We start from the raw sequence: 25,766 nt of genomic DNA, 5'->3' as shown, positions 1-25,766 counted from the left end.
ACACTGCTTTGGCATGCAAACACGTTTTCCATGCCAATAAAGCTCATTGAGTTGGATGAATCGAGATAACAGCCTCCAAATCTACCGGGGCCAGTCTTTGTGACATCACATTTTGGGAGGATCTTAATGGCAAGGAAAGTCAATTAGAGTTAAACTGAGTTTACCAGCTGGGCACGAAGAATGAGATAGAGAAAAAAAGAAAAAAGTGTGTGTGGGAGAGAAAGAGAGAGAGAGAGAGAGAGAGAGAGAGGAAAGGGGAGGAGATACAAAAGGGAGGAACACAGTGGAGAGGAAAGGAGAGAGAGGCAAAGTAAGTAAGGTTTAGGAACAAGAGGGAATTGTTGCTGGTGATACAGTTCAGTCAGACAGACACAACTTAGATTCTGCCTGCAGCGTCCCTGCACGTGTGTTTCAAACAACCAGGACTGGAAGTGCAGGCAGCAGAGAGAGGGTGTTGCCTGCGAGCAGAGGTCAAGCAGGCGGGCAGGCAGAGGGGAAGCCGGTGGATGTTTTTAAGAGTTTGCTTATCTGACACTGACAACAGGATGAGAAGCTGAGCAAGGGCGCAGAGAGGGGGACAGAAACATGGAGGGAATAACGTGTTTGTATAGGAGAGACAGGTTACTTTGAGAAAGGTGGAAAGAGAAAGAGATAGAGGTTAAAAAGTCAAATTTGTCCATTTTATCCAAAGGAGCGAGAGCGAGAGCCGAGGGATCGTAACACTGGAGCTCAAGGATAAACCATGGACTCTGCATACATCCCACTACACCTGGACGTGAGTACTACATCCATCTAACACATGCACATGTACACACATCTGTCTGTCAAGCCAAAGCCACAGGAACTGTGCTGCTGAAGCCATTAGTTACTCTGGGGATCAACACACAGACACTCCTGCACATGCATACGCTCCGGGCACACAGTGTTGCTCAATCAAAATCTTGTCCGTTGAGCTGCTTGTCCAAGAATAATGCAGCCATTATGAGTTCAAAGAGCATAACGTAATCCACCAACATGCCGGGCATGAATCGGCCCTCAGTGTTAACACGCCGCAGCTTTTAATGTGAAAAGCAGAGGTGTGTTTTTGTTCCGTATTTCACGTTGGTGGAGCTGTCAGACGCATGACAAGAGCAGCCTCAGAGGTTTCAGCAGTCACGGGTTAGATATGTCAGTGTTTCCACTGATGCCTGTGCTGCAGTATGCTTCAGCAGGGCCTCCTGTTGACCACAATGCACCTGTGAGACTCAGACCTCCAGGTATCACTGGCTGGAAAACACAAGAGGAGATACTGCAGGGGGAGAAGAAGGAGCATGAGTATGAATGAGAGGAGTTGTAAAGACATGGCAACCTGTTGATGCTTGGCTAAAGCTCAGAGGAAAGAGGCTAATGCAAAACACAGTGTGAGTGTGGGGATGTGTTTCCCTCAGGAGTGTGTGGCTGCATGTGTAAAAGTGAGATTAGGTTGCAGTTAAATGGGAAAGCATGGGTCAGCTTGACTTATAAATGCCCGCTGAAACAAGCCATGGTACATGCTTATGCATTTGCATGTGTCTCAGTTACACATGTTAGCATGTGTTTCTGTGTATTGTTAGCACTCACTTTACTCTGCAGGAACATACAGTGCTTAACAAATTTATTAGACCACCCTAACCCTAACCAAAGTAAGGTTTATGCCACAGCTGCCCTCAATTAACAGCATTGGTAATTACCAAAATCATTTTTTATGTTTCTGCAATGGTTAATACACCAATATGTAGAAGCTCTTTAACCCAAATGATATTTTTAATGCTAAAATATAATTATTATTGTTATCCACAAATTTTCAAATGTACTGATTTACAAACAACTGAAAAAATAGTAAAGCACATTAATATTTCTTGGTTAATATGTCAAATTATAGTTATTTACTTGCATTCCTGAAGAGAAAAATTAGTTTTAGTGGTTGAATGTTATGCTTGATTCATTTCTGACTTCTCAGAGAAGCCCAGTGAGCCGGCTCAAATTTGGGGGAATTCAGTTTGAAATTCCTCATTCCAGTTCAAAATAGTAAAACGTGGAGAGCTCACTGAAAATGAAGGAGTCCGCATAAAAGCACTTTATGATGCTGGATGGTCTTTGAGACAAATATGATAGGTGGTCTAATAAATTTGTTAAGCACTGTATGTTTGCACCCTGTGCTGCTTTTTGCATCATGTGTATTTGCTGGTGTTGGACCAAAACCTCATATCTTCAAAGTACCCACTTTCCAGTGAATGAAAAAAAACACTGCACTGATTTAACACTGAATGATCATAGTCAGCATCTTTTCTGACACATTCCATAGCTTTCAATTTTTTTAAACCCACTGACAAAAGTAAAGGGCGACCAATAGCACTGATTTATGAAAAAAATTTAAATCATGTAAAATAGAGATACAAGATTTTTGCCTGATGCTAGTGATATGTTCACATCTGTACTAAACTTCATTTACATGTTAACAACTACTCAGTTGTATTGATTTAGCACCTTTTATACATAAAAGCTTGCAGCCCAAGTGCTTAATCCTTTAAGGCAAATTGTATATTTGATACGCAAGTTTTTCAGACCTCTATCTTAACAAAATTATCAATACTTTCCTTAAAAACCTTTTGTATACATTCTGATAAATGACAAAAATGCTCTCCAGTAGATTATCAGTTTCCAAAATTGCCTCATGTATCAAATATGAAAAATAGCAATGTAATATGAATATATGTTTTGGCAATTTTCCAGAAAGTGAGAATTTTCTGGCTTATTTGAGGTATTAGGCTTTCCAGGGTTTCCAGGAAAGGGAAAATAGGAAATAAGAACAGAAATTGACAACTCATGTAAGACCTGACTATAAAAGACTAAGACAAGAAAGAAGATGGCAATAAAATGATTTAAAAAGATAAATTAATGAGGGATGTCAAAACATCCACATTTTAATCACGATAAACCCCAGAATTTTCTATAGCTAATCTTAATCATTCACATCCTTTTGTCATATTTTAAAATTCCACAATTTCTTTCACTCAAAAATCAAGTGTATAGCATAAGTTCAGGCAGGCCACAGAGTCTGCCATAACTGAGATCACCTGATCTCATGCAAGCCCTCATCAGCTGATGGCCAGCTGATTTTCTCTAAGCACAGTATTGGCTAATTGCTTTCATGTTCCCTTATTTAAACTGTTCTTGCCTGACTATGCTCTCTCTGCAAGCTGCTCTTGCAACTCACCTCCACCCCAGCTCCTCCTTCATTCTGCTTCTGACCTAATCAATGTCATTCTGTTGTTACTGATGCCTGCTCTGCTCTGGGGGTTTTGCGGCTTCTCTCCCTGCCTTATGATTTCCTTATCAGCACAGGAAGAACAGGATTGTGTGCTATTCCTGCTTAATGCTTTCCACATAGGCTCATGGAAGGGTAGGGGGATCCCAGAACAGCCACACCACCAAACATAAATAACAGCATAAGCGCTAATTAATAACTGATAAAAAGGCATATTTGTGGCCACAAATCACATATTTTTCTTAACAATGTGGTCCAGACTGAACCTTTTTTTTTTTGTCATTTTGGATTTTTCTACCATCTTAAAGTAAAGATTATTGGCTTACTGTTTACAGGCCTGCTTTGACAGGTAGATTGAAGATTTTTTACATGAACCTAACCACAGAAAAGGGAACTTGATGTGGATTGGAAAGATAAAAGGGAGCAGTTTAAAGGTAAATGTTTGATAACAGAAGGTGAAGAAGACGTTTGGCTTGTACACCGAGCTGGCTGTGAGGTTTTGTTTTTTTTTTCTTAAGGTGAAATGGCACATTAAGGAGGAGTGTTGGACTTATTTCACCTCACTGTGGCTGCAGGAAGATGCTGCAGTGGATTAACCAAAGTGTGTTGAAAGGTCAAATAAATCAGGTGATTAATCATGATCAAAAAATTCTAGTGCACTAAATATGGGCCTTAATTAATCATGATTAATGCAATTAATCTTGACAGCCCTGATATTAATATATAAAATAAACAAATCAAACCAGTACAGTGAAAAACAAACAAAAAAAGGTTACACAGAAACTTCGTCCCTTCACACTTCTACACCTTTTAATGTGTTTTCTGCATCCGTAATAGTGCTTACTTGGCTCTTATAATTAGCATGTGTCTGCACCCTTCCTTTACAAGTGTGTGTCTGTGTGTTAGTATTAACAGACACAGTAACATACAGTCTGACGTCTGGCTCATTAGCCTGTTAATCGGCCCAGCTGGGATGAATTAGAGAGCTGTTCTAATAGAGTGCAATAAAGGAAACCACACAGCAGCCGACCGACCTGGAATATTGTTCTAATGATTTCATCTGTTACACCTCAGTGAGCTGAGCCACGACTCCAGCAACTGTTCTGGACATCCTGCACCTATTAACTCCACGGCTTACAGACATGTTTAATGTCTACTTAAAGAGCTTGTGAGGAAGTTTCTGCTTGAGTTGATTTGGGCGCTCCCTGTTGACAAAGGGGGGATGATTTGTCTCTTTTAGATCTTGTCCTTAAGACGTTTGAGTAGACTTTTTGGAGAAATAAAAGTCATCCTTTTTTATCTTAAAGCTCCGATGAGGAAATTTCATTTTGTGCTGCTTTCAGTACTGTATGTGGACAGAGTGATATCTTACATTTTTCCTTTTGTCCCGTAGTTATGTAAGACGTGTTTACCAATGTGGCCTTTCTTATCAGGCAAATATATCACCTATAATGAATCTTCATCAGTGAAGGGTAAATTTACTTTGAAAATGAACCCGTTATATTGCTGCCTTACTTTCAAAACACCATGATACAGTACTTTTGCACTGCTAGAATTTAAAACCCATTGTTACTCGTACAGTTATTGTGACCAGATGGCACGTAATCGACTGTTTGTCTGCCTATGAATGTGTCGACCCATCCATCTCTCTACAGCTTCATTTGAGGCACATGCTCTGTAAGTCTGCAGCCTAACAACAGCTTCACAGACATGATAACATTTAAATCTCTTTGATATGCTAACAATCTAGCAACCTGTACAGAGGCATACTACATTTAACCCAGCTGTTTCATACATTCAACATGAGCTCTTAAACTTAGCTTTCATCATGTTCTTGTTCCCTTCTTCACAAAAATGTGCATAATGGTGAAATTTCCACATAGTAAACGCTGTCCTCTCTGTTATCTTATTAGTTGGATTAGCTAGCTAAGCATTCATGCTAACGCAACTTTACCCTCTACTGGCACACATGTACTAGTAGAAGCCAGACAGAAGCAGAAACTGTAAAAACTGCTGTAAAGTGCATCATTTTTTTCCAGTATCTGATTACTTGAATGAAAATAGCAGCTATATAGGACTGATTTACTTGGACTGCAGAGCTAAAGCCTACAACAAAAGAAGTAATGTCAGCATTTTAAAGGCTCATTTATTCTTTTCTATTCGCAAAATTCTATGTCCATTATGTCGGAGCAGTGTTGATACAGGTGACATAATTTTACTGCACCAGAGCTAGCATGAGTGAAAATTCAAGAGGGGTCTAGTTGCAGACCACAGCTCTCAGATACCTCTATTGCAGACGATGACTGAGATGAAAGAGAGCAGTGACATTATTTGATAGTACAATGAGTTTCCCTTTACCTGCTTTACCTGTGTAATGTTAGCCAGCTAACATTACACAGTTACATAGTTAGCGTTGATATGTAAGCCAACGTAGCCATGATAGCTTCGTAAGTCATGAAGCTAACATAGCAAAATTAGCTTTAGCAATGTTAGCTTTAGCCATGTAAGCTAAAATGGCTGCATTAGTTTTAGTTTTAGCAAATGTAGCATAAGCTAACTCAGTGAATGTAGCTTCTTCAGCTTTAGCTATGTAAGCTGCGTTAGAATGCTTTTATTGATTCTTTTAGTAAGCAGACTTTTTAAGTCGGCTGTGTTGAATTAGGTTTTGCAGCTCAAGTTTTTTACTTTTAACTGTTGGTGCCGTAACTCTTACTCTAAACTTTACTGCAAGTTATTTTATTTTTGCATATTTTTCCACCCTGACGGTGGTTGTGTCTGACAGCAGCGGTCTGCAGACAGACTATCTTGGGAAAATTCAGTGCCATTCATCGTATATCGCAAGCCGCCACTTCAACCTCACTGCCCCAAACACGTTGAAACACAACATCAGAACCATACCGGTGGGGTTGGCACCACTTTTTAACTGCTTTCTAGCCACATTAAGGTCATAACTGTATTTAAAGAAACAGGGAGTATACTGTTAAGTAAATGAACCTTGTTGAGTGCTAGTTTGACTGAAGACACTCCAGAAAAAGACAAAAAGTGGCAAGCAGAGGAGGAAAGAGGATCCAGCTGTGAGTCTGTCTCACAACAATCTAAAAGACTGCACAGAAACTCCAAGTTATGCACCATTCCAAATTTAATGGAACTCTTAATGCAAGAAGGTAGTTTAAAACCTTTTTTCCCATTGGGAGATTTCAAAAACAGACTGGGGCTTATATAACAGATATTACAGTATATATGATGTGGGCTCACCTTGACACAGAGACGGGAACTACAACAGAACAGCTGGAGTGGTGAGGCTGGGATGAGACAGCAGTGTCGGGGGGGGATTCAGTTTTGCAGACTCACGTGAGTATGTGAGCGGTGATGGCTGTGTCGTTTAAGATGCACAGATCTGTTTTCATACGAAAAACAACTTTAACTGATTACGTAGTGCCATATTACCCTCAACACTGATCTTCAATGTGGACAAAGTAAACAAATCCTTCTTTGGCTGTGTGCTGTAACTCTGTTTGTCTGACACCTGCCCCTCAGCAGGCTGTCAGGTGTTGGAAATAACAATACAGAAATTTTTATTCCTTACCCTGATGGTATTATTTGCATGTTTAGGTCATAAAAAGACATCAGTAATAATTTCAGTCTGATTTTAAAACTCTTCACAGGAGCTTTAATGTCTTATATTCAACTCAGAATGGCCTGAAAAAACATGAAAAGTCAGTTTTTTGTACGTGTTTGACACCTACCTTGTTGCAGCGGTGGCGGGAATATAAAGTTGCTATAAATAGATACTTTACCGATGCTTTGATTTGTATTCATAGGTCATAAAGAGGCTTCTACATTAATTTCAGCTCATTTTGTTAACATGTAAGACCTCCTCACAAGACTTTCAAGTATGACTGTTATTAACTCATAATCTGACAGTTTTCATGATCTAAACTTTGGGCTGTTGTGGAGATTGAGTGGCAGTGATTGCAGATGTGAATTCCTCAGAAGTGAATATTTACACTGATCATCACGTGTAGTCACAAGGCTCTCTGACACAACATATTTTCAAGTATTTAAGTACGCTCAGAGCGCAAAAATGAACCCTGTGGCACGTATCATGTTCTGCAAGGATAAAACAGCAGCATAGAAAAATGAGAGCTAGAAGAGGGGTGGGTGGGTGAAGGGGGTCAGGGTGAATGAGAGGAGGAATTTGGGAAAAGAAACACGGGAAGAACAACAGGAAGGGAAAGTTGAGGGACCGGGCGTAACATGAAGACAGCAGCGGTGGATAAATCAGCCGGCTGTGGTGACACTCGGGCCCTCTGGCCTGGCAACAGACCGCCGCACTCTTCCGCAAAAACACCATTCATTTAAAGCCGAGGAAAAAAGATCAGGAGAGAGGGAGATAGACACTGGGAAGGTGATGCAGAGGAGAATGGAAACATAATAATAAAGGACAATGAAGAAGAGAAGAGACAACGCAGTCAAAGACAAAGCAGAAGGGCAGAGTTCAAGAAACCTAAAGAGTAAGGGAAAAAGGTTGGAAATAAACAGATAAAAAGAGAGGAAGAGAGAGAAACACAAAAAAAGTGGACATCAGAGGTTGGATGTTTTAATCAGCAGGTTCAGAAAGACACGAGGCAGGCCGGCGACGGCGCTTGTCTGCCTCATGCCGGGGTCACGCTACTGTCGGCTCAAGAAGTCAGGTCACATCTGTCTAATCAGACAATGTGTATGCATCCAGAAGCAGACTCCCAACCTTTCATTTCACCTTATCTTTCGCTCATTTATCATATGACTACCCCAGACATTTGATTAACTCGTGCCAGAGAGAGAAAGGTTGAAAAGAGTACAGTAGGGGACAAAAGCAGGACCTGTGGGGGTGTAATCATAAAAATGTCACTGATAACTGCAATGAGGCGACATCTGGGTTGGTGGCACCCTGCTACAAATGACACATAAAAATGCTGAATTAGACCTCTAACCTGGGTCAGAATCAGTCACAACAACAGACTATGTATGTCATAGCAATGTAGGGCAAGCTGGCTTCTTCTCCCAAACCACCTTTCCTTCCCTCGACCTCTCTGCCTCACACGGGCTACAACACACCCTGAGCTGTGATGACTAAACCTTTGAACTTCTTTGGGTGGTTTTGTAGGTGAGGAAAGTACAGGAGAGAAGTGTTGTTGTCCTTAATCTGCTTTACAATCCTCTTCAGTATATGGGTGAGGCTGTCCAGCAGAATGTCTAATCTGTAATTGTCCTCTGCTGCATGCCTCAGGTGAAACAGCGCTGGGTGGGGCAGCCAGAGTTTAATGGATAGCTAGCAACAATCCCACGCTTGGTGGTGGCTTATTTTCCCAGGCCTGCCCTTTGAACCTTGTACCACACCAGTAACGCACATGTACACAAGCACCAATGCATAAAAACACGCACACCTTCACACCTGTGACCTCCTTTTAACCCCTTTTCTGTCAGCGTGGGGAGATTACACCGTCATTAAGTGTTTGCTTAGCCATAAACCTCTTGGTTATCTTGTTGTAAAGGGTAAAATCAATTCTCAGTCCCTAAAGGAGATGAGATAAAGAGATAGAGCAGAGAGATATGGGAACACTCGCACAAGGAAAAGATAACAGCATGGGAGTTCATCTTTCAGCAGGAGATTAGACCATTAAGGTGCATCTTCTTTTGGAATAAATCCACCTTGAAGGCAAATTTTATACCATTCAGCCCTACTTTTTCTCTTAAACTCATTGCACAACCCATTTTCTTTTTCTTTTTTTTAATATGATGTACAATACAGAAACTTGTGTCTCTCTTATTTCTTGTAAAAAATACCTAATTAAACTGACTTTAAGACGCATTCAGTGACAAGTCCAGATAACTAGGGTGTCCAAAGGGTGACATTTTCACTTTTTTCTGCAATAGTTTTGTCTGTGGTGCATCTTGTATCCACATTGCATCAGTGTTTGAGGATGTGCATAGCAGACACATGCGGATGCATTGCAATCATGATGCATTCATGTCCATGTAATTAAAAGTAAATATATCTCCAGCCTAAGTAGGGTTGCCCCAACGCACTGGTTTAACATCAGCCAATATCGGCCCTGTTAACATGATAATAATCTGTGATGGACCAATGTTAATAGCCAATTTTATCTGATGTGTCCAATCAGTTTAATCTCAGCATCTAAACCTAGCACAATAAACCATGGCAATAGATCTTACACCACTGGAAAGCCTGTTTATTTTCCTTTTAAATGGTATGACATTTGTAAGGAACATGCATTTTTGGGATGAGCAGCAGAGCTGAGCATGTGGGTTGCATCCATGAAAAATGTGCCAAATCTTCTCTGCCAGTGCCAAACAGCTGATTCTGCCATTGACTCTTGTTTGTTGTTGGTTGGTGGGTTGGATGATTGAAGTCTGAAGAAACAAGACATATTGGCAGTTTAACAATTTATTCATTTAACAAACAGGAGCCTCAGTAGTGTGTGGAAGAACCATACACAGCCACAACAGCCTGGCACCTCCTCCTCATGCTGGTCACCAGCCTGGTCACACACTGCTGTGGGATGGCATCCCATTCTTCAACCAGCATTTGTTGCAAGTCAGCCAGTGTGGTTGTGTTGGTCACTCTGGCACAAACAGCACACCCAAGCTGATCCCACAAGTGTTCAATGGGATTCAGGTCGGGACTGCTGGCAGGCCATTCCATCCTCTCCGCTCCCAAATTCTGGAGGTAGTCTCTGATAAACCCCGCTCTATGGGGGCCAGTGTTGTCATCTTGGAGGATAGAGTTCGGTTCCAGACTGTGGAAATATGGAATTGCCACTGGTTGCAGAATCTCATCTCAATATCTCTCTGCATTGAGATTCTTTCCAATGATGACAAGCCTCATTTTTCCAGTGAGGTAGATGCTGCCCCTCACCATCACACTGCCTGCACCAAAAGATGTTACTCTATAGGTGCAGCAATCAGCACAGCATGTTCTGCATCTTCTTCACACTTTGTCTCTGTGATCCAACTGCTGTAGGTAGAATCTGGACTCATTAATGAAAATAATGAGCCATGACAGGTACCAGAAGCTCAAAACAAGAGTCAATGGCAGAATAAGCTGTTTGGCATTGGCAGAGAAGATTTGGCAAGTTTTTATGGATGCAACCCACATACTCAGCTCTGCTGCTCATCCCACAAATGTATGTTCCTTACAAATGTCGCACCATTTAAAAGGGAAATAAACAGGCTTTCCAACAGTGTAAGATTTAATGCCAAGAAGCATTGTTACAACAAAGAAATAATTTACCAAACACAAATGTCCTTAGGTTTTGTGTTAAGTTTAGCATACTGAAGAGAGTTGGACAAACTCTGATATCTTTTTCCACAATCAGTGCATGTCTACTTTTTAGAAGTGATAAGCAAATTGCTTTTGTGAATTTGTGTTTATATTTCACATCGGGGTATGTCTTGTAGTTCTCTGGCTTTGTTTCCTGAAAAAAGATACTTCAAAACATTTAGTCTACTTACTTTTACCTAAATGGGGAAAGGCCTCATATTGGTCTCTGCCTGGGTCCTCCAAATCACTTAAACCCTGCATGCTGACACAAGGTAGGACCCAACAGCAGATTTAAACAGAGAAGATAAGTAGAAAACTTTCCTATTAAAAATTAAAAACAAAACAAAAAAAAAAACAGTACAGAATGTACAATGTAGATTTCCAATCAAAAACTAAAAACCGAGAGGCTGAATTAGATACTACATTTACTGTTCACAGTTCTCAAAAACATAAGCTAGCTGGTAACTTCTGGAAGAACAAAGATGTTCTGGCAGCTACATGCTGCCAGCAAGCTTCAGTAACCTCTTGATTAGAAATCTTAATCAGGTGTGCTACATCCAATGGTGTGAGTGCAGGCAGGAGTGCTGCCTACCAGGGAAGCCAGTCTAGGATTGTAACACTAAGAAGTGCATTTTATCTTAGGACATTCAAGTTAATTTTGGTAACCCTTCAAGACAATTGTTTACTTACTTTATGCCATGTAGGCCTTACTTTTCCTTTTCATATCCTCAAATAAGATGCTTCTCTGGATTTGTCTTTTGACTGTGACTTAACATAACTGTAAGATTTTCTTTGACTAGAAATGTGACAAAGTTGCTTGAAGCTTTTGCATTGCTCTCCCTTACCTTGATTTGTTACAGCCCACCTCAACTTCTTCCGGTCAGGAGGGCTGTTAACTTTCTGGTTTCTAATTATCAGCTCAGTTATTCACAGCTGCACTACAAAGGTCCAGGGTGTTAGCCGGGTCACGGTGGTTAATATGTGACCCCTGTCCGTGGGTCCTGCTCTGAGAAAAGTCATGGAGGGAGATAAGCTGATCACCTGTCTTGAGTTAGCTGACAGAGTGTCAGATGTGTGCTATTATAACACCAGAATGAAAGATGCAGGCTGTGACAGAGCATAAAAAAAATGGTACTTCAGCTATTTGAATGCCATGTTGCAGGTCTCGGTGCACTCTAGAAAACGGGAGTACTTGGAAAAAGTAAAGCAAACATCTGCAAAACTTTTTAGAGTTTCCTCTAATGGCTAATGAGTTGTGTCAACTATGTTGATAGGTTTTTTCATTGTGCTATTGTTGATTTATAACAATGTATTTGCGATGATCATATACTACTTATACATCTCCATATAACTCAATAATACTTGGATCACAGCATCTGATAAGCTGATAAGAGTCTTCCCTCACAATGAAAACATGCTTCATCAGCACTTGACAACTTGCTGGGTGAACTTTACAGTTAACTTGAAACATTTCTTTACTTCCCCTCAGAAAGGCTTTGCAGCTGTCTGCTTTCATTTGTAGTTTTCTTTATTCCCTGAACTTTTGTTTCTCTAAAGTGTGTGAATGTAGAAAGCACAAGGGTTATCACTGATAGTGAATTCAGCACAACAGTGCTGAAAAAATAAAGTCAAGTTCTTCCACACCAAATTCATCAAACCATGTCCTTATAGTCCTTGTTTTTTGCATTGGGGTACAGTCATGTTTGAATAGAAAAGGGCTTTCCCCAATCTGTTGCCTCAAAATTAGAAGTGTAGAATTTTCCAAAAGGCTTTGGTATGTTGAAGCATTTAGACTGTCCTTCACTGGAGATAAGGGGCAAAGCCCAAACCCTAAAAATCAGCCCCATACCATTATCCCTCCTTCACCAAACTTCACAGTTGGCACAGTGTAGTCAGGCAGGTAAAGTTCTCCAAACATCCACTAAACCCAGGCTCGTCCTTCTAGAGAATTGTGATTCAACACTCCAGCAGAACATGTTTCCACTGCTGCACAGTGCAGTGCTGGTGTGCTTTACACTACTACATCTGCTGCTTGGCATTTGATTTGGTGACATGAGGCTAGCGTGCGGCTGCACAGCCATGGAAACCCAGTTCATTCAGCTCCTGCTGCACAGTGTTTTTGCTTACATTAATGCCAGTGGAAGTTCAGCTATGGAATCAGCTGTATTAGTGACTTTTACGCTCCATGCACCATGCACTGTGATTTTATGTGGTCTTCCGCTTTGTGGCTGAGTTGCTGTTGTTCCTAAACGCTTCCATTTTCTAATAACATCACTTACAGTTTAATGTGGAATGTTCAGCAGGGATAAAATTTCTCACAGCATCTTATTGCAAAGGTGGCATTTATCACACTATCACTCTTGGAGCCACTGAGCTCTTCAGAATGACCAACTTTGTATTCAAATAGTTTCAAATGGAGGCTGGGTCCTTGATTTTATATGACTGTGGCAAAAGGTCTGATTGCAACACCTGAATTCCATCATTTAAATCATTTTAGGTGCAATGATATACTTTCTACCATAGATTAGACAAATGCAATTTGTATTTTGTGAGTTTTTCAGTGCATCACATTTACATGTCGCAAAAAACATCCCTAATGAAAATAAATGTGTCATAGCTTGTACCTCTTTTAATAATCATTACTGCCACTTTAAAATTCTCCATATCGTCAAAGTTCTGGTTTCTAGCTTATCCCTGCAAAACAAGCCAAGTTTTTCACAAAGAAGATATGCCCTCATTCACCACCACCACCACCCCCACCCCCCCACCCCTGCCTGCATAGGTAAAGTAATTGAGGAAATGCATGACTTCCTTACATTGCTGATCCAAATGCTCATCAGCTGTAAAATCAAAATTGCAGGATCATCTTCTTTTAGTCTCAAACCAGTTTTTAGGCCAAAACAAGATGACTTCTTACTAGGTAAACACTGATTGTGGCTTTGCATGTTTTTATAAAAGTATTAGAAATACTTTTAAAAGTACCAAGGGGCTAACTTGGCACATACACCAAAATGTCTAGGGTTTCTGCCTTCTTCTAACATGCAGATAAAAGCTAAAGAAGGAGATTTTCATACATTCAAATATTCTCCAGTGATTTGAGATGGAAAGAGAAGAAAAGACCTGGTCATTTGTCATCATGACAGGCCGTCACAACTTCATTACATGTCACTAGAGTCTACCTCATTTGATAAATGCTATTTGTCTTCACTTTGATCTGTTTTATACACAAACAAGCAGCATTAAATTAAATTAAATTACAGATTGAGACCTCTTTACTCCAGCTTTAGGTGTCCTGGGAGATATATGGGCCTTGGGGGTAAGAAGATCGCCATAAATTAGCATTGAAAAAACAATGTGGCACTTTTTCTGTAGCCAGGAGTAACGAACAAACAACTTCATATGGATATGTGGACAGTAAATTTCTTGAACATATGCCACATGAAGGCTGAAGACTAATGAGAAAGTAGTGTGTCCAGGAAGGAGAGGACATAAGCATGATATACAGAGTACAGGAGCATCTCGGAGCAGCTATCTCTTTAGCAGATTTCTCAACCAATACTTTATATGGTGTCATTATGTCATATGATTTACACTGTTCCTGAGTAAAGCACATAAATCCAAAACACCTAATACAAAAGGACTGCTGCACAGCCTGATTCCACAAATTAATTCCTTGATTATTAGATCACCTCTCTTTTTTATCCACCCTTTCTTCTATACTCTCTATTCCTCCACCAAACCCATCGTCTTTCTTCTCCTCCGTCCAGGTCCACCATGTTCCCTGCTAACCTCCTGCTCCTCATGGTGCTGCTGCTACCTCAAGCCTCGTCTGGTGGCCAGGGTGGAGACACCAGCGAGATCAACCATGGCAGGATGCCCCCCATGCCTTCCTCTGTGCCGCCCTCCCCGCCTGGCTCCTTCTTAAAGCCCAATCTGGCTCAGACCATCCAGAGTCTCCTCCTGAGCCGGCTGGGCTTACAGTCGCAACCCGACCCTCGGCCTGGGGTGCCAGTGCCGCGATACCTCCTGGATCTCTACCGCTTCCACCAGCAGCAGTACCATCTGGTGGAGGACCCGTTGTTCAGCTTCCCCAGCCAGCACATCCAGCAGGCGAACACCGTACGCAGCTTTCACCATAGTGGTAAGCCCATGTTTTGTTTTATTGACTACTACATTACACTTGATATACCTGAACTATCTTTGAGCTCAACCTTTGCCCTCTGTCTGAGAGGGAAGCTGCTCGGGCATTCTTCTGAATTCTTTTATCAGTCAGATAAAGGATAAAGATCATATTTATGACAGTAGCATATGTAACACTCAATATGATCCTTCTGTGCACCCTTAGATAAAATGGCTTGCTACATTTGTAGAGTATTATTTTATAACATCCATTGGAGCAGAGCCAGGTTTCTCACAATGAATGCTCATTTTAAATCTAGACTCTGCAGAGCACTTCTGAGCATGGCTGGATTAACCTATTAGAGGGGCCTGGGGCAGTTGCTATTAGGCCCCCAAAGCCCCTCTGTGAAATGAATGGCTTTTGTTGTTTCAAATAATCAGTTTTTATTCAATAATTTCTTCATATTAACACAATGTTTTAAAGTTTTAATTAAATTTAGGTTTTCTTTGTGAGAAAACTCTATTCTGCGTTCTTTGTACTTCCTCATTTAGCTCGGTTAATGCTTTTAGTAGCAAACAAAGAGTAAACACTGAAGACAACTATACTGACAAGCTAGTTTGCTTTGACTTGAGGAAGAAATCAGAACACCTGAACACACCTGGAGTCTCTTTATCTAATCACAAGGGTCATGCAAGGAAAAATTATCTTCAACCCCTCTAGGGATGCCGTTTTTGAGCATTTGTGCTGACAAGTTACAGCAGCTGCATTAAGAGGATATCACTAAAAAAGTCAGCTATTAATGCATTTGTGTTGCTATTATAATTAATATGTTGATATTCTTGAAAAATAAGATAAATGAATAAAAGCTGCTTAATATGCAGTATATAGTAGGATTACTAGGTAAAGAAAAATTAATATGCCCTTCGTAGATATATAGGGGGGAATGGGGTTGTTTAAAAGGCCGTTTGAGTTTGTTGTTTTCAGCTCCATGTCCACACTATCAGGACAAAATTCTGTTGGTTTAAGGGCACAGCTCCACTTAATTAGTTTTACTGTTTCTTTTAGATTTTTTCAAACCTGTCAGAGGCAAGACCCAAAAGGACTCTTCACTTTACATGCCATATACAGTTGCAAGAAAAAGTAAATAAACCCTTTTGGATTTCTTGGATTTCTGCATAAATTGGTCATAAAATGTGTTCTGATCTTCACGTAAGTCACAACAATAGACAAACACAGTCTGCTTAAACTAATACTGCACAAAAAATGATGTTTTCATGTTTTTATTGAACAAAACATGTAAACATTCACAGTGCAGGGTGGAAAAAAGTATGTGAACCCCTAGGCTAATGACTTCTCCAAGAGCTAACTGGAGCCAGGAGTCAGCCAACCTTGAGTCCAATCACTGTGATGAGATTGGATGTGGTGGTTAAAGCTGCCCTGCCCTATAAAAAACACACACCAGTTTTGAATTTGCTGTTCTCAAGTAGCATTGCCTGATGTGAACCATGCCTGGCACAAAAGAGCTCTCAGAAGACCCAGAATTGTAGACTTGCATGAAGCTGGAAAAGGTTACAAAAGCATCTCTAAAAGCCTTGATGTTCATGTGTCCACAGTAAGACAGACTGTCTACAAATGGAGAAAGTTCAGCACTGTTGCTACTCTCCCTAGGTGTGGTCATCCTGTAAAGATGACAGTGCAGAATAATCAATGAGGTAAAGAAGACTCCTAGAGTGTGAGCTAAAGACTTACAGAAATCTCTGGCACATGCTAGAGGAAGCCACTGCTGTCCAAAAAAAAAACATTGCTGTACGTTTGAAGTTTACAAAAGAGCCCCTGGATGTTCCACAGCACTACTGGCAAAATATTCTGTGGACAGATGAAACCAAAATTGAGTTGTTTGGAAGGAACACACAACGCTATGTGTGGAGAAAAAAAGAGACAGCACACCAACATCAAAACCTCATCCCAACTGTGAAATATGGTGGAGGGGCCATCATGGTTTGGGGCTGCTTTACTGCCTCAGGGCCTGGACGGATTGCTGTCATTGACGGAAAAATGAATTCCCAAGTTTATCAACCCATTTTGCAGGAAAATGTAAGACCATCTGTCCACCAACTGAAGCTCAACATAGGATGGGTGATGCAAAAGGACAACGACCCAAAGCATAAAAGTAAATCAACAACAGAATGGCTTCAAAAGAAGAAAACACGCCTTCTGGAGTGGCCCAGTCAGAGTCCTGACCTCAACCCAATTGAGATGCTGCGGCATGAGCTCAAGAGAGTGATTCACACCAAACATCCCAATAATATTGCTGAACTGAAACAGTTTTGTAAAAAGGAATGGTCCAAAATTCCTCCTGACCGTTGTGCAGGTCTGATCTGCAACTACAGGAAATGTTTGGTTGAGGTCACGTACTTTTTCCACCCTGCACTGTGAATGTTTACATGTTTTGTTCAATAAAAACATGAAAACATATCATTTTTGCATGGTATTAGTTTAAGCAGACTGTGTTTGTCTATTGTTGTGACTTACATGAAGATCAGAACACATTTTATGACCAATTTAAGCAGAAATCCAAGAAATCCCAAAGGGTTCACATACTTTTTCTTGCTACTTTATGCAGTTATGATGTTTAAAAACTGAAGACCTAAAAGACAGCTCTATCTAAAAAAAGATAGTAGGCAAACAAGGTGGGTAACGCTCTGTCAGACCGCTGCTTGGATGGATTCAGTGGGGCTGTACCGTAATTCTGTATTACTTAGAGTCTCAAACATGTTTCATTTTTTGCCAACCCTTTCTTCTCAAACCTGCCCCATCAGGAAGCAAGGCATCCTCACTCAAGGCACATATAACAGATCATCATCACAAAAGACTTTCCAACCAAGAGGACATTCTCTTTGGCCTAAAAGGATGAAAAAAAAAAAAAACTTTCTGAACTGATTCCAAGATACATATCACTTGAAATTGATTACAGATTCCTATTTGGTGGATTATTTTGTATATATGTGAATGTTTTGAAGACTTTTTGTTGCAGAATGATTATTTTTTCACTTTTTGGTCCCCAAAAGATGAAAGAACAAGTTTGTGCAAAGAAAGCGTTCACACAAAAATATTTGTTTTTAATTTTTTTTCTTTTTTCTTTAAAGTCTAACAGTTTTTTTTAAAGTTCACTTGATATTACTGCTGCACACATGTTCTTAAAAGCCCAGGTTGTCCTGAAAAAAAAGGATGTTTAGAGCTTGACTCTGCACCACAGGGTTGATGTTTAGTAAGTTTTTTCAGACAAAAAGTCCAAGTGAGACAAAATGGTTTTAAAAAAGCTCAGAGGTTGAAGGGTTGTTCTTGAATTTTCAAGTTTTGCTGGAGCTTTCCGTTTCCATATTGGAAGAATACGTTACAGGGAAGATGAACACAATGTGATTACACTTTTGGTTTGTACTTTACAAAGTAAAAGCCCAGTTAAGCTTTTTCTCACCTTGTTTGATCTTATATTCTGCTTTTTTCTTGGCTCAGTTAGTTGATAAAACAAATCAAATCACTTGTTTACTGAGGTAAAACTTGTGAAGAAAGACAGGGCAGTGACAGCAAGGAAACACTGCACGTGCACCTGGTATGAAAGCCATGGCAGTGCAAGCCTGAGCAGACATGCACTGCAGCCGCACGCTGCAAACCTGCACCCAGTCTGAACAGGCATAAAGAAATCAGTGTCAGTTTTGACCGCTACTTTAAATGTATTGTTGGTTATAGTCTTTAGATAAAATGCCCAGCTTAGAAACACTTTAGTCAGTGCTAAAGTCAAAACTAAAAAAAAAAAAAACATTTTAATCAAGTTTTAGTAAATAAAAAAGTCCTTACATTTTAGTCAAAATTTTTTGTCAAATTATTTATTTGACCTGAATCTGTTGCCAAATCATACTTGTGTCTTCTATGCACCTTGCAATATCTGGTATCCTTGTTGAGCCACACATTTAACCTACCTAGCAGCTTGTGCTCACTCATATCATGGGTTTTGAATGTGTGCTGAAAACTGAATTGCGTTTTGGCTGCATTTAGTCTTGACTAAAGCTAAACTTAATTTTCATCAGAATTTTTGTCATGAGAGATCTATTTTTAGTTAGTCTTTGTCTTGTCCTACTTATGAAAAAAGTCAACAAAATTTGTAGTGTGAATTTTAGGCTACAAAATTAACCCTAGAGAGCATTTGTTTTGGGTAAAAAAAAGTTGCTTTGAAAGCTGCACAATTAGCCTTTAATCAAAATATCATTATTAAAATAAAAACTGAAAATGCAACAGACAGACTTGACTCTGTAGATGTAGACAGTGTCTATTTGTGTGTTGTTTAAACCACAGTAAGTTCACATACAAATTGTCTCTCTTTCTCTTTTTCCCAGAACCCCTTGCAGACACCCCAGAAGCAGAAGATCATAAGAGGGTGCACATCTCCTTCAATATTTCCTCCTTCCCTCAGGATGAGAGGTTGCTCTCAGCTGAACTACGGATCCTCCGCAGTGACCAAGCTTTGCTTGGCCCTGGAGCCCACAGACTAAATGTATACCTCTCTGAGCACCGGGAGGATCCTGAGTCTACCCTGCTGGAGACAAGGTTACTCGGCACTGGTGTCAACAGTCATAAAGGAAGTGGTTTCTGGGAGGCCTTTGGCTTGAAAACAGAGCTCCTCCAAAAGGCCCTTGCTGGGAGTGGCAGCGTGGGCTTCCTCCTGGAAGTCAGACCTGAGAACAGTACCACGCTGCTGCCAGATCACAGCCTCTCCTCTGCTGCAGGTGAGGAGAATGCAAAGAAACACAAAGAGGGACATCTAAGAGTGTGCAGGTCTGTGGGTCAGGATGAGCACAGCTGGGCCCAGGAGAGACCCCTCTTGGTGACTTACAGTCATGATGGGCGTGGGGAGCCCTTGGTAAAACATGGTAGGAGGACCCCAAGTGGTGGCCAAAGGATGAGAGGGAGAAAAGGAAAGAAAGAAAGGTCCAGCAGCAACAAGGGCAGCATTAGAGACCAAACTTTGCAGAGGGCTAAAAAAAATGGGTACACAGGTCCAGGCTGGGGGGTTAATAAGGGAGGAATCAGCTGGAGCGATCGTGGAAGGGTTAAAAGGAATGGTGGTCGTGCTGCCAAACTGAAACGCCTTTCCCGTAACAGATGCCGTCGCCATCCTCTATACGTAGATTTCAACGATGTGGGCTGGCACAAGTGGATCATTGCACCAAGTGGCTACGACGCCTTCTTCTGCCTGGGAGAGTGCCGCTTTCCTCTGGCAGACCACATGAACTCCTCAAGCCACGCCATGGTTCAAACTCTGGTAAACTCTGTGAATGGAGCCGTGCCGCGGGCATGCTGCGTCCCCACCTCACTCAGCCCCATCGCCTTGCTCTACCTTGACCCTCAAGACCGAGTGGTGCTGAAGAATTACCAGGACATGGTGGTGGAGGGCTGCGGATGCCGGTAGTGACTCGAAGCGCTCACACAGAAAAAGCCAGACTAGGATGGAGAAGCATCATGGGAATAGGGCAAAGAAGAAAGACGCAGGGAAAGGCAGATGGTAGGAAGAAGAGCCGGTGGCCTCTTACTGCAAAGACTGATTGAGACAAATGTAGCAGCAAAAGAAGGATGAGTGAAGAGGAAGGAGACAAGGCAAGGCATATAGTCGCTTTATCATCATTGTCAGGCGCACGAAAGAGTCAGAGTCAAGAGTGAGAGAAAGTCCTGATCTGCCACACACCAGGACTAAAGATTAGACTAAAGGCATTATGTAAACTGCCAGGAATCACTGTTCAATGTTTTCCCATATGCTGATGATGCAGCTGTTTACACCATCAACCGAGCCAATGCTTTAACATCCAAGGTGTCTACTCTATACAACATTGCAGTGTTTTCCACTCATCACACTCTCACATGGTTGTTGACAGGCACATGCACATGTGTTTAGATGTTGTGGATTGGAGCTGAAATGGCAAACTGTCACAGAAGGCAGGTTCAGATTTAAAGCTCTGTAGCAAAACTGTGCAACTTTATCAATGGACTTTCTGATGATTAGCAGCATTTGCAATATGACGATGGCACTAGCGCAGTGTCCAAACTGCATCAGTGCCGTTCCTGTAGTATTTGAACCAAAAATGGGGTGCATTTATTTCTATGAACAGTAAGAGAAGGATACTGTCACTTGTAAGCGCTCCTACATCACATGCTATTTAAAACCACAACAATAATGTTGATGAATTGTTATGTTATTGTTTGAATGTACTACCATCACCATTATTTAAAAAAGAGACATTTTTTTGTACATTTATTTTGCAGACGTGAAAAAATTCAAGTTGTCTTGTGATAATACATAATTCCACTGTAAGGCAATTCTAACTTAAACGACACATTATGTATTTAAATAGCTGCAATATGGTGTATTTAATCATGAAATATTTAAGATACATGCACTCAACAGAGCATTCAACAAACTGAGAGCCACATGAAAATAAGTTATGGTAGCTTTACATCTGTAAAACTGTTCAGTGTATTGAATTAACAGTCTGTGTTACTTAAACATCCAAACCTGTCATTGCACACATTTTGCTGCCCAACACATGCCAGCAGTCATGTGAGGTGCCGTCTTCAAAAGCTCAACTAACACGCCGATGAAAGCTCTGTGTATTGTAGCTGCTGAAGTGATAGTTATGTCTGCATGTGGCAAGTTTAAAAAAAGGAAAAAATGAAAATTAAACTGGGACTTTAGTGCCTTTCAAAACAGGGGCTTTAAAAGTGTTCTCTGCTGAGCTTAGTAACTGTTTTTCAGTGTTGCATTTTTCTCTCAATGGAAACATTTAAGCAACAGCTTGTAAAATGTTTGACAATATACCTCTAATAAACAAAGCAAACAACACAACTGTCATGGCTTTTCTTTTGCATCAGGTGGTTTCTCCTTTTTGTAAGTGCATGTACAAAATGGCTCACCGGTGTCCAAGGATCCTAAGTAACTGCTACAGCTTTTTTTTTTAGGAGTTCCCATTTTGTTACTTTCACTGTGGAAGTATGTAAATAGAGCTAACTGTTCTTTTAGTTGAGAATATTTCAATAATGAGTCCTGTCATTAAGCTAAGGGTAATACATTTCTTGTCAAACAACTAATGCTATTTGCAAAGAAAATAAAGAACTTCAGGTAGATTAAAAGTTACGGCATTAGCAGAGGTCTGGCTGCAGACACAGATCTACGAAACCCCTCCCCCAAGTCTTTTTTAAATTCAACTTTATTCATAAACAAAGTTTGGCAGTTTCATTCATGAAATAACTGTACTGAAAATATTACAGACCAAGCAACATTTTATAAATAAACAGAAAAAAGGTCAGAGGTCTAATCTGGGAATAAATTACGTATAGACCTGTTTAAGAAATTTGGCTCACTTTTGTTAGCTTAAGCTAAAGCTTGCATAGCTTTGCTACCTAAGTAGTTAACATTGCTCCATACGCCAATGTAGTTAAGTTAGCTTTAGCAAAAGCTAATGCGAGCCACTATTTTCATAACTACTTAGAAAACAGGTCTAGCTTTAGCAAATGTAGCATAATCCAACAGCCTTGTAGCCTTGTTTGCTTCAGCTTTACCTAATTAAGATATGGAGTTAGTTTCCCCTGTAGCTAACAAAGCTTTGTTAGCTTTATATTTAGCGATGTAGCCTATGTAGCTAACTTGACTTATGTAGCTTATGCAGTGAATGTAGCATGTGGGGCTAATGTACCTTATATAGCTAATGTAGCTTTTTTAGCTTTAGATTTATAAAGATTTGCTATGTTAGCTTCATAATCTACAAAGCTAATATAGCTTTGTTAGATTAAGCATTATCTATGCTAGCTTCGATAGTGTTTTTATTGAGGAAAAACTTTTTCCCCCATAAGTCGATTGTTTACCCTGCTTTGCTAAGCATTTTGCAATTAGATTTAGCAGGTCAGGATTTTTTATACCTTACCTTAACACTTACCCTTTCTTGTCCTGACAGATTCAATATTTCACCATAGCACTCTGCAAGGGGGGTCTGAGATATGTGGTCTGCAGCCAGATTGTCTTGACATTTGCTGAACTGAAAAAAAGGAAACTATAGGAATAGAAAAGTAAATGAAAATTGCTAAAGGGAAATTGTGCACTCATTTTTACTCATCCACTGAGATCTGTTTGTTTGTTTATTGGTTTGTTTGTTTTTAAGTAAAGGAATATTCAGAGTTGTACTGTTGTCATTCTTTTTCATCACTGTGAGAGCAGGACACCAGGAGAAAGTAGTGTCAAGTTGCTGGCCCGCTATGGTAGTTTAACTACAGTGATTCTAAAAGGACAAAATAGCATTTGATTACTTTTGGACTTTTATTGCATCACAGTTTAAGTGTTAACACTGACAGTCCTAATTTAAAAGCCATACTTGTGATCTCTTCTTCAGCCCACTCTGGAATTTTTGCTGTTTTCAGGAAGAACAAAAGGAAGGATGTCCCATAGAGCCTAATCTAGATAGATTTCTACACATGATACTGAAGCTGAGGAAGTATCTTCATATTTTCACATTGAAACAGCTGCAAGTTCAAAGTTTAAGTGCATGGATAAGGCCTTATCTCCTCTGCACATCCTCGCTGCCCAAACCAGAGATTCCCTGTATCATCTTTCACTACCATTCATGTATTATGCATGTTTTAAGATCCTACAAATCAAAATAAATGCAGAAAGACGGACAGATTCTGATGAGCAAAAAGTCTGCACTCTTGATTCTGTGAAAAATCCACTGCATGCCTGATGACCTGTTGGAGAGGTGGTTTCAAGAGTGGAGGAGCTGTGAGACAAAATGCAGTATAATCAACCTTATACTGTAGATCACAATAAGAAATGAATGCACAACAGTCAACACACAACATCAATCTGTTGTAAAGTCAATAACAGTTCTTTACTGTAAAAGGCTGGTCTTATTAACGCTGATGAACATAATTATTGATTAGAATAAATAATTAACCAAGCACAATCCTGAAATCAGGAAATAACAGTAAAAAAGGAGGGAAATGCAGCTTCTGAGCTAAATTTTAAATACTGATGTAAATATTTGACAAATACTGGTAGTTAAATAATTAAAGTTGTGGGAATCATACACTGACCCACATAAAAAGCATGCTGCATACCTCTCTTTTTCACCTTGACTTCTATTTCTCATCTGTCTTTGAACCACTTATTCTCCATTCCTTCCTCTCGCAGGTGCTCTGGTTATGAATCCTTCAGGGTGAGGTTGTTGCGCATAAACTCAGGATATGACTGGGCTTATCTTGTCAGGCATGGAGTCTGTTTGAGGCTGGGTATCAGCAGCCTTGACCCAGTCAGCCCCAAGGAACACCTTCAGCCTGCCCATAAATCATAGAGAGGACCACAGAGGACCAGGGGAGTGTTATTATCTGAGACAGGGCCGCACAGACACATGGACACACTTCTGACCAGGTGTCTAGTTTTATCTGTGTCAGATAAGAGCAGGGAGAGCAGAAGGGAGTACAAATACCTCACATTACAGAGAGCTCCTCACACAAGGAGGGAATGAGGTCTATCAGGAATTTTTAGATAATTACATCCAGAGTGTGGCTCACAAAAATGATACAGCTAGAGCCACAGCCACATTTTTAGGACATTCAGGGAATATTTTTACTCTCCACTAAATCCCCTGCTGTTTGTTGTCTCATGTTTAATGTTGTGTTTTTATTGATTATCTATATAATAAACATGGAAATGCAAATCTTCCGGAAAAAATAACTACACGATTCTGTTTTTTTATTCATTTTTATCATTATCATTAACATCTATTTTACATAAACATACTAAGTGTAAAAAATTGCATTTCCTAAAATTAACACTTGAAGCCAGTTACAAAAGCCCTGAAATTCCCATACGCAACCATGTAAAAATGGCCATTTTGATATCTGAAATAAACATGCCAACATTCTGGTTCAATTTTTTTCCTGGAAACCTCATGTATCTATGAAACACGTGACATTTGAAATATTTCATCAGGGTTGCAGCTGATTAGACTGACAGATGGTCGCATTACTCCTGTTTGCTTGCTTGTTAGTTTTCCACAAGTTTTTTTTTTTTGGGGGGGGGAATTCATGCCTATTCTATAGAGCATTTATGAGGTCTGGCACTGAGGTTGGACAAGAAGGATTGGGTTGCAAGTTCATCCCATAGGTGTGTGATGGTGTTCAGGTCAGGGCTCTGTGTGGGCCAGTAAAGTTCTTCCACCCTAAACTCATCAAACATGTCTTCATAGTCCTTGCTTTGTGCACTCTGGTAAAGTCATGTTGAAATGGAAAGGGACCTTTTTCAAACTGTTATCACAAAGTTGGAAGCATACACTGCTTTCCAAATTATAATGCAAATGATATTTTTCTCTGATTTTCCTAAATAGTCCATGCAAGTGACAGTCAGTATCATTTTTAGGTCATCAACCATTAGAGCATTTAACTACATTAAGACACACCTCAGTCGCTGCTGTTCTTTGTTCTTCTTTTAATGAAGAAATGTCATCAAGTTCTGATAAAACTGGCGCTTTAGCAGCATCCATGCTAAGCTCTTCCACCATAATTGCACCGGCCTCTTGTTGCCGCTTGCTTTTTTTACGACTCCACTATGCCTGAAAGTACTGCCGCTCATCGCTGATTGGTCCTGTCACTTTCTAACCGGGCGTATTCATCTGCTTTGCAAGGTTATGTAATTATGGCAACCACCATCATTCAGCTGCCAAACTAGGCTTTAATGAGACCCAGGATTGTTGAGCAGCTACAATGTTAGATGTGTTGCTTCCATCAAATTCAAAATAAGCTAATATCTTTCATGAAATAAAAAAATGTCTTACTTTCAACATCTGATATGCTGTTTATGTTCTACTGGGAATAAAATATTAGTTTATGAGATTTGAAAATAATTGTATTCTGTTTTTATTTACAATTGACACAGCACCCCTACTTTCTTGTAAGTAGGGTTGTACCTTCCTAGCTTTTTTTCTTTTTTTAATCATCTTATC

At 40.2% G+C, this 25,766-nt stretch overlaps 1 protein-coding gene across 1 annotated transcript; it reads left to right on the top strand.

Annotated features, from left to right (window-relative positions):
* Positions 1 to 310: 310 nt before the first annotated feature.
* Positions 311 to 21,609, top strand: bmp16 (bone morphogenetic protein 16). The gene is made up of 3 exons (XM_041796871.1): positions 311 to 775; positions 14,378 to 14,751; positions 19,122 to 21,609. Exons 2-3 carry the CDS (start codon positions 14,385 to 14,387, stop codon positions 20,192 to 20,194), a joined length of 1,440 nt encoding a protein of 479 aa, XP_041652805.1. The 5' UTR covers positions 311 to 775; positions 14,378 to 14,384; the 3' UTR covers positions 20,195 to 21,609.
* The last annotated feature ends 4,157 nt before the right edge of the window (positions 21,610 to 25,766 follow it).

Source organism: Cheilinus undulatus, linkage group 2 (genome assembly GCF_018320785.1).
Source record: "Cheilinus undulatus linkage group 2, ASM1832078v1, whole genome shotgun sequence".
Lineage (NCBI taxonomy): Eukaryota > Metazoa > Chordata > Actinopteri > Labriformes > Labridae > Cheilinus > Cheilinus undulatus.
This window is presented reverse-complemented; position numbering and strand designations above follow the sequence as displayed.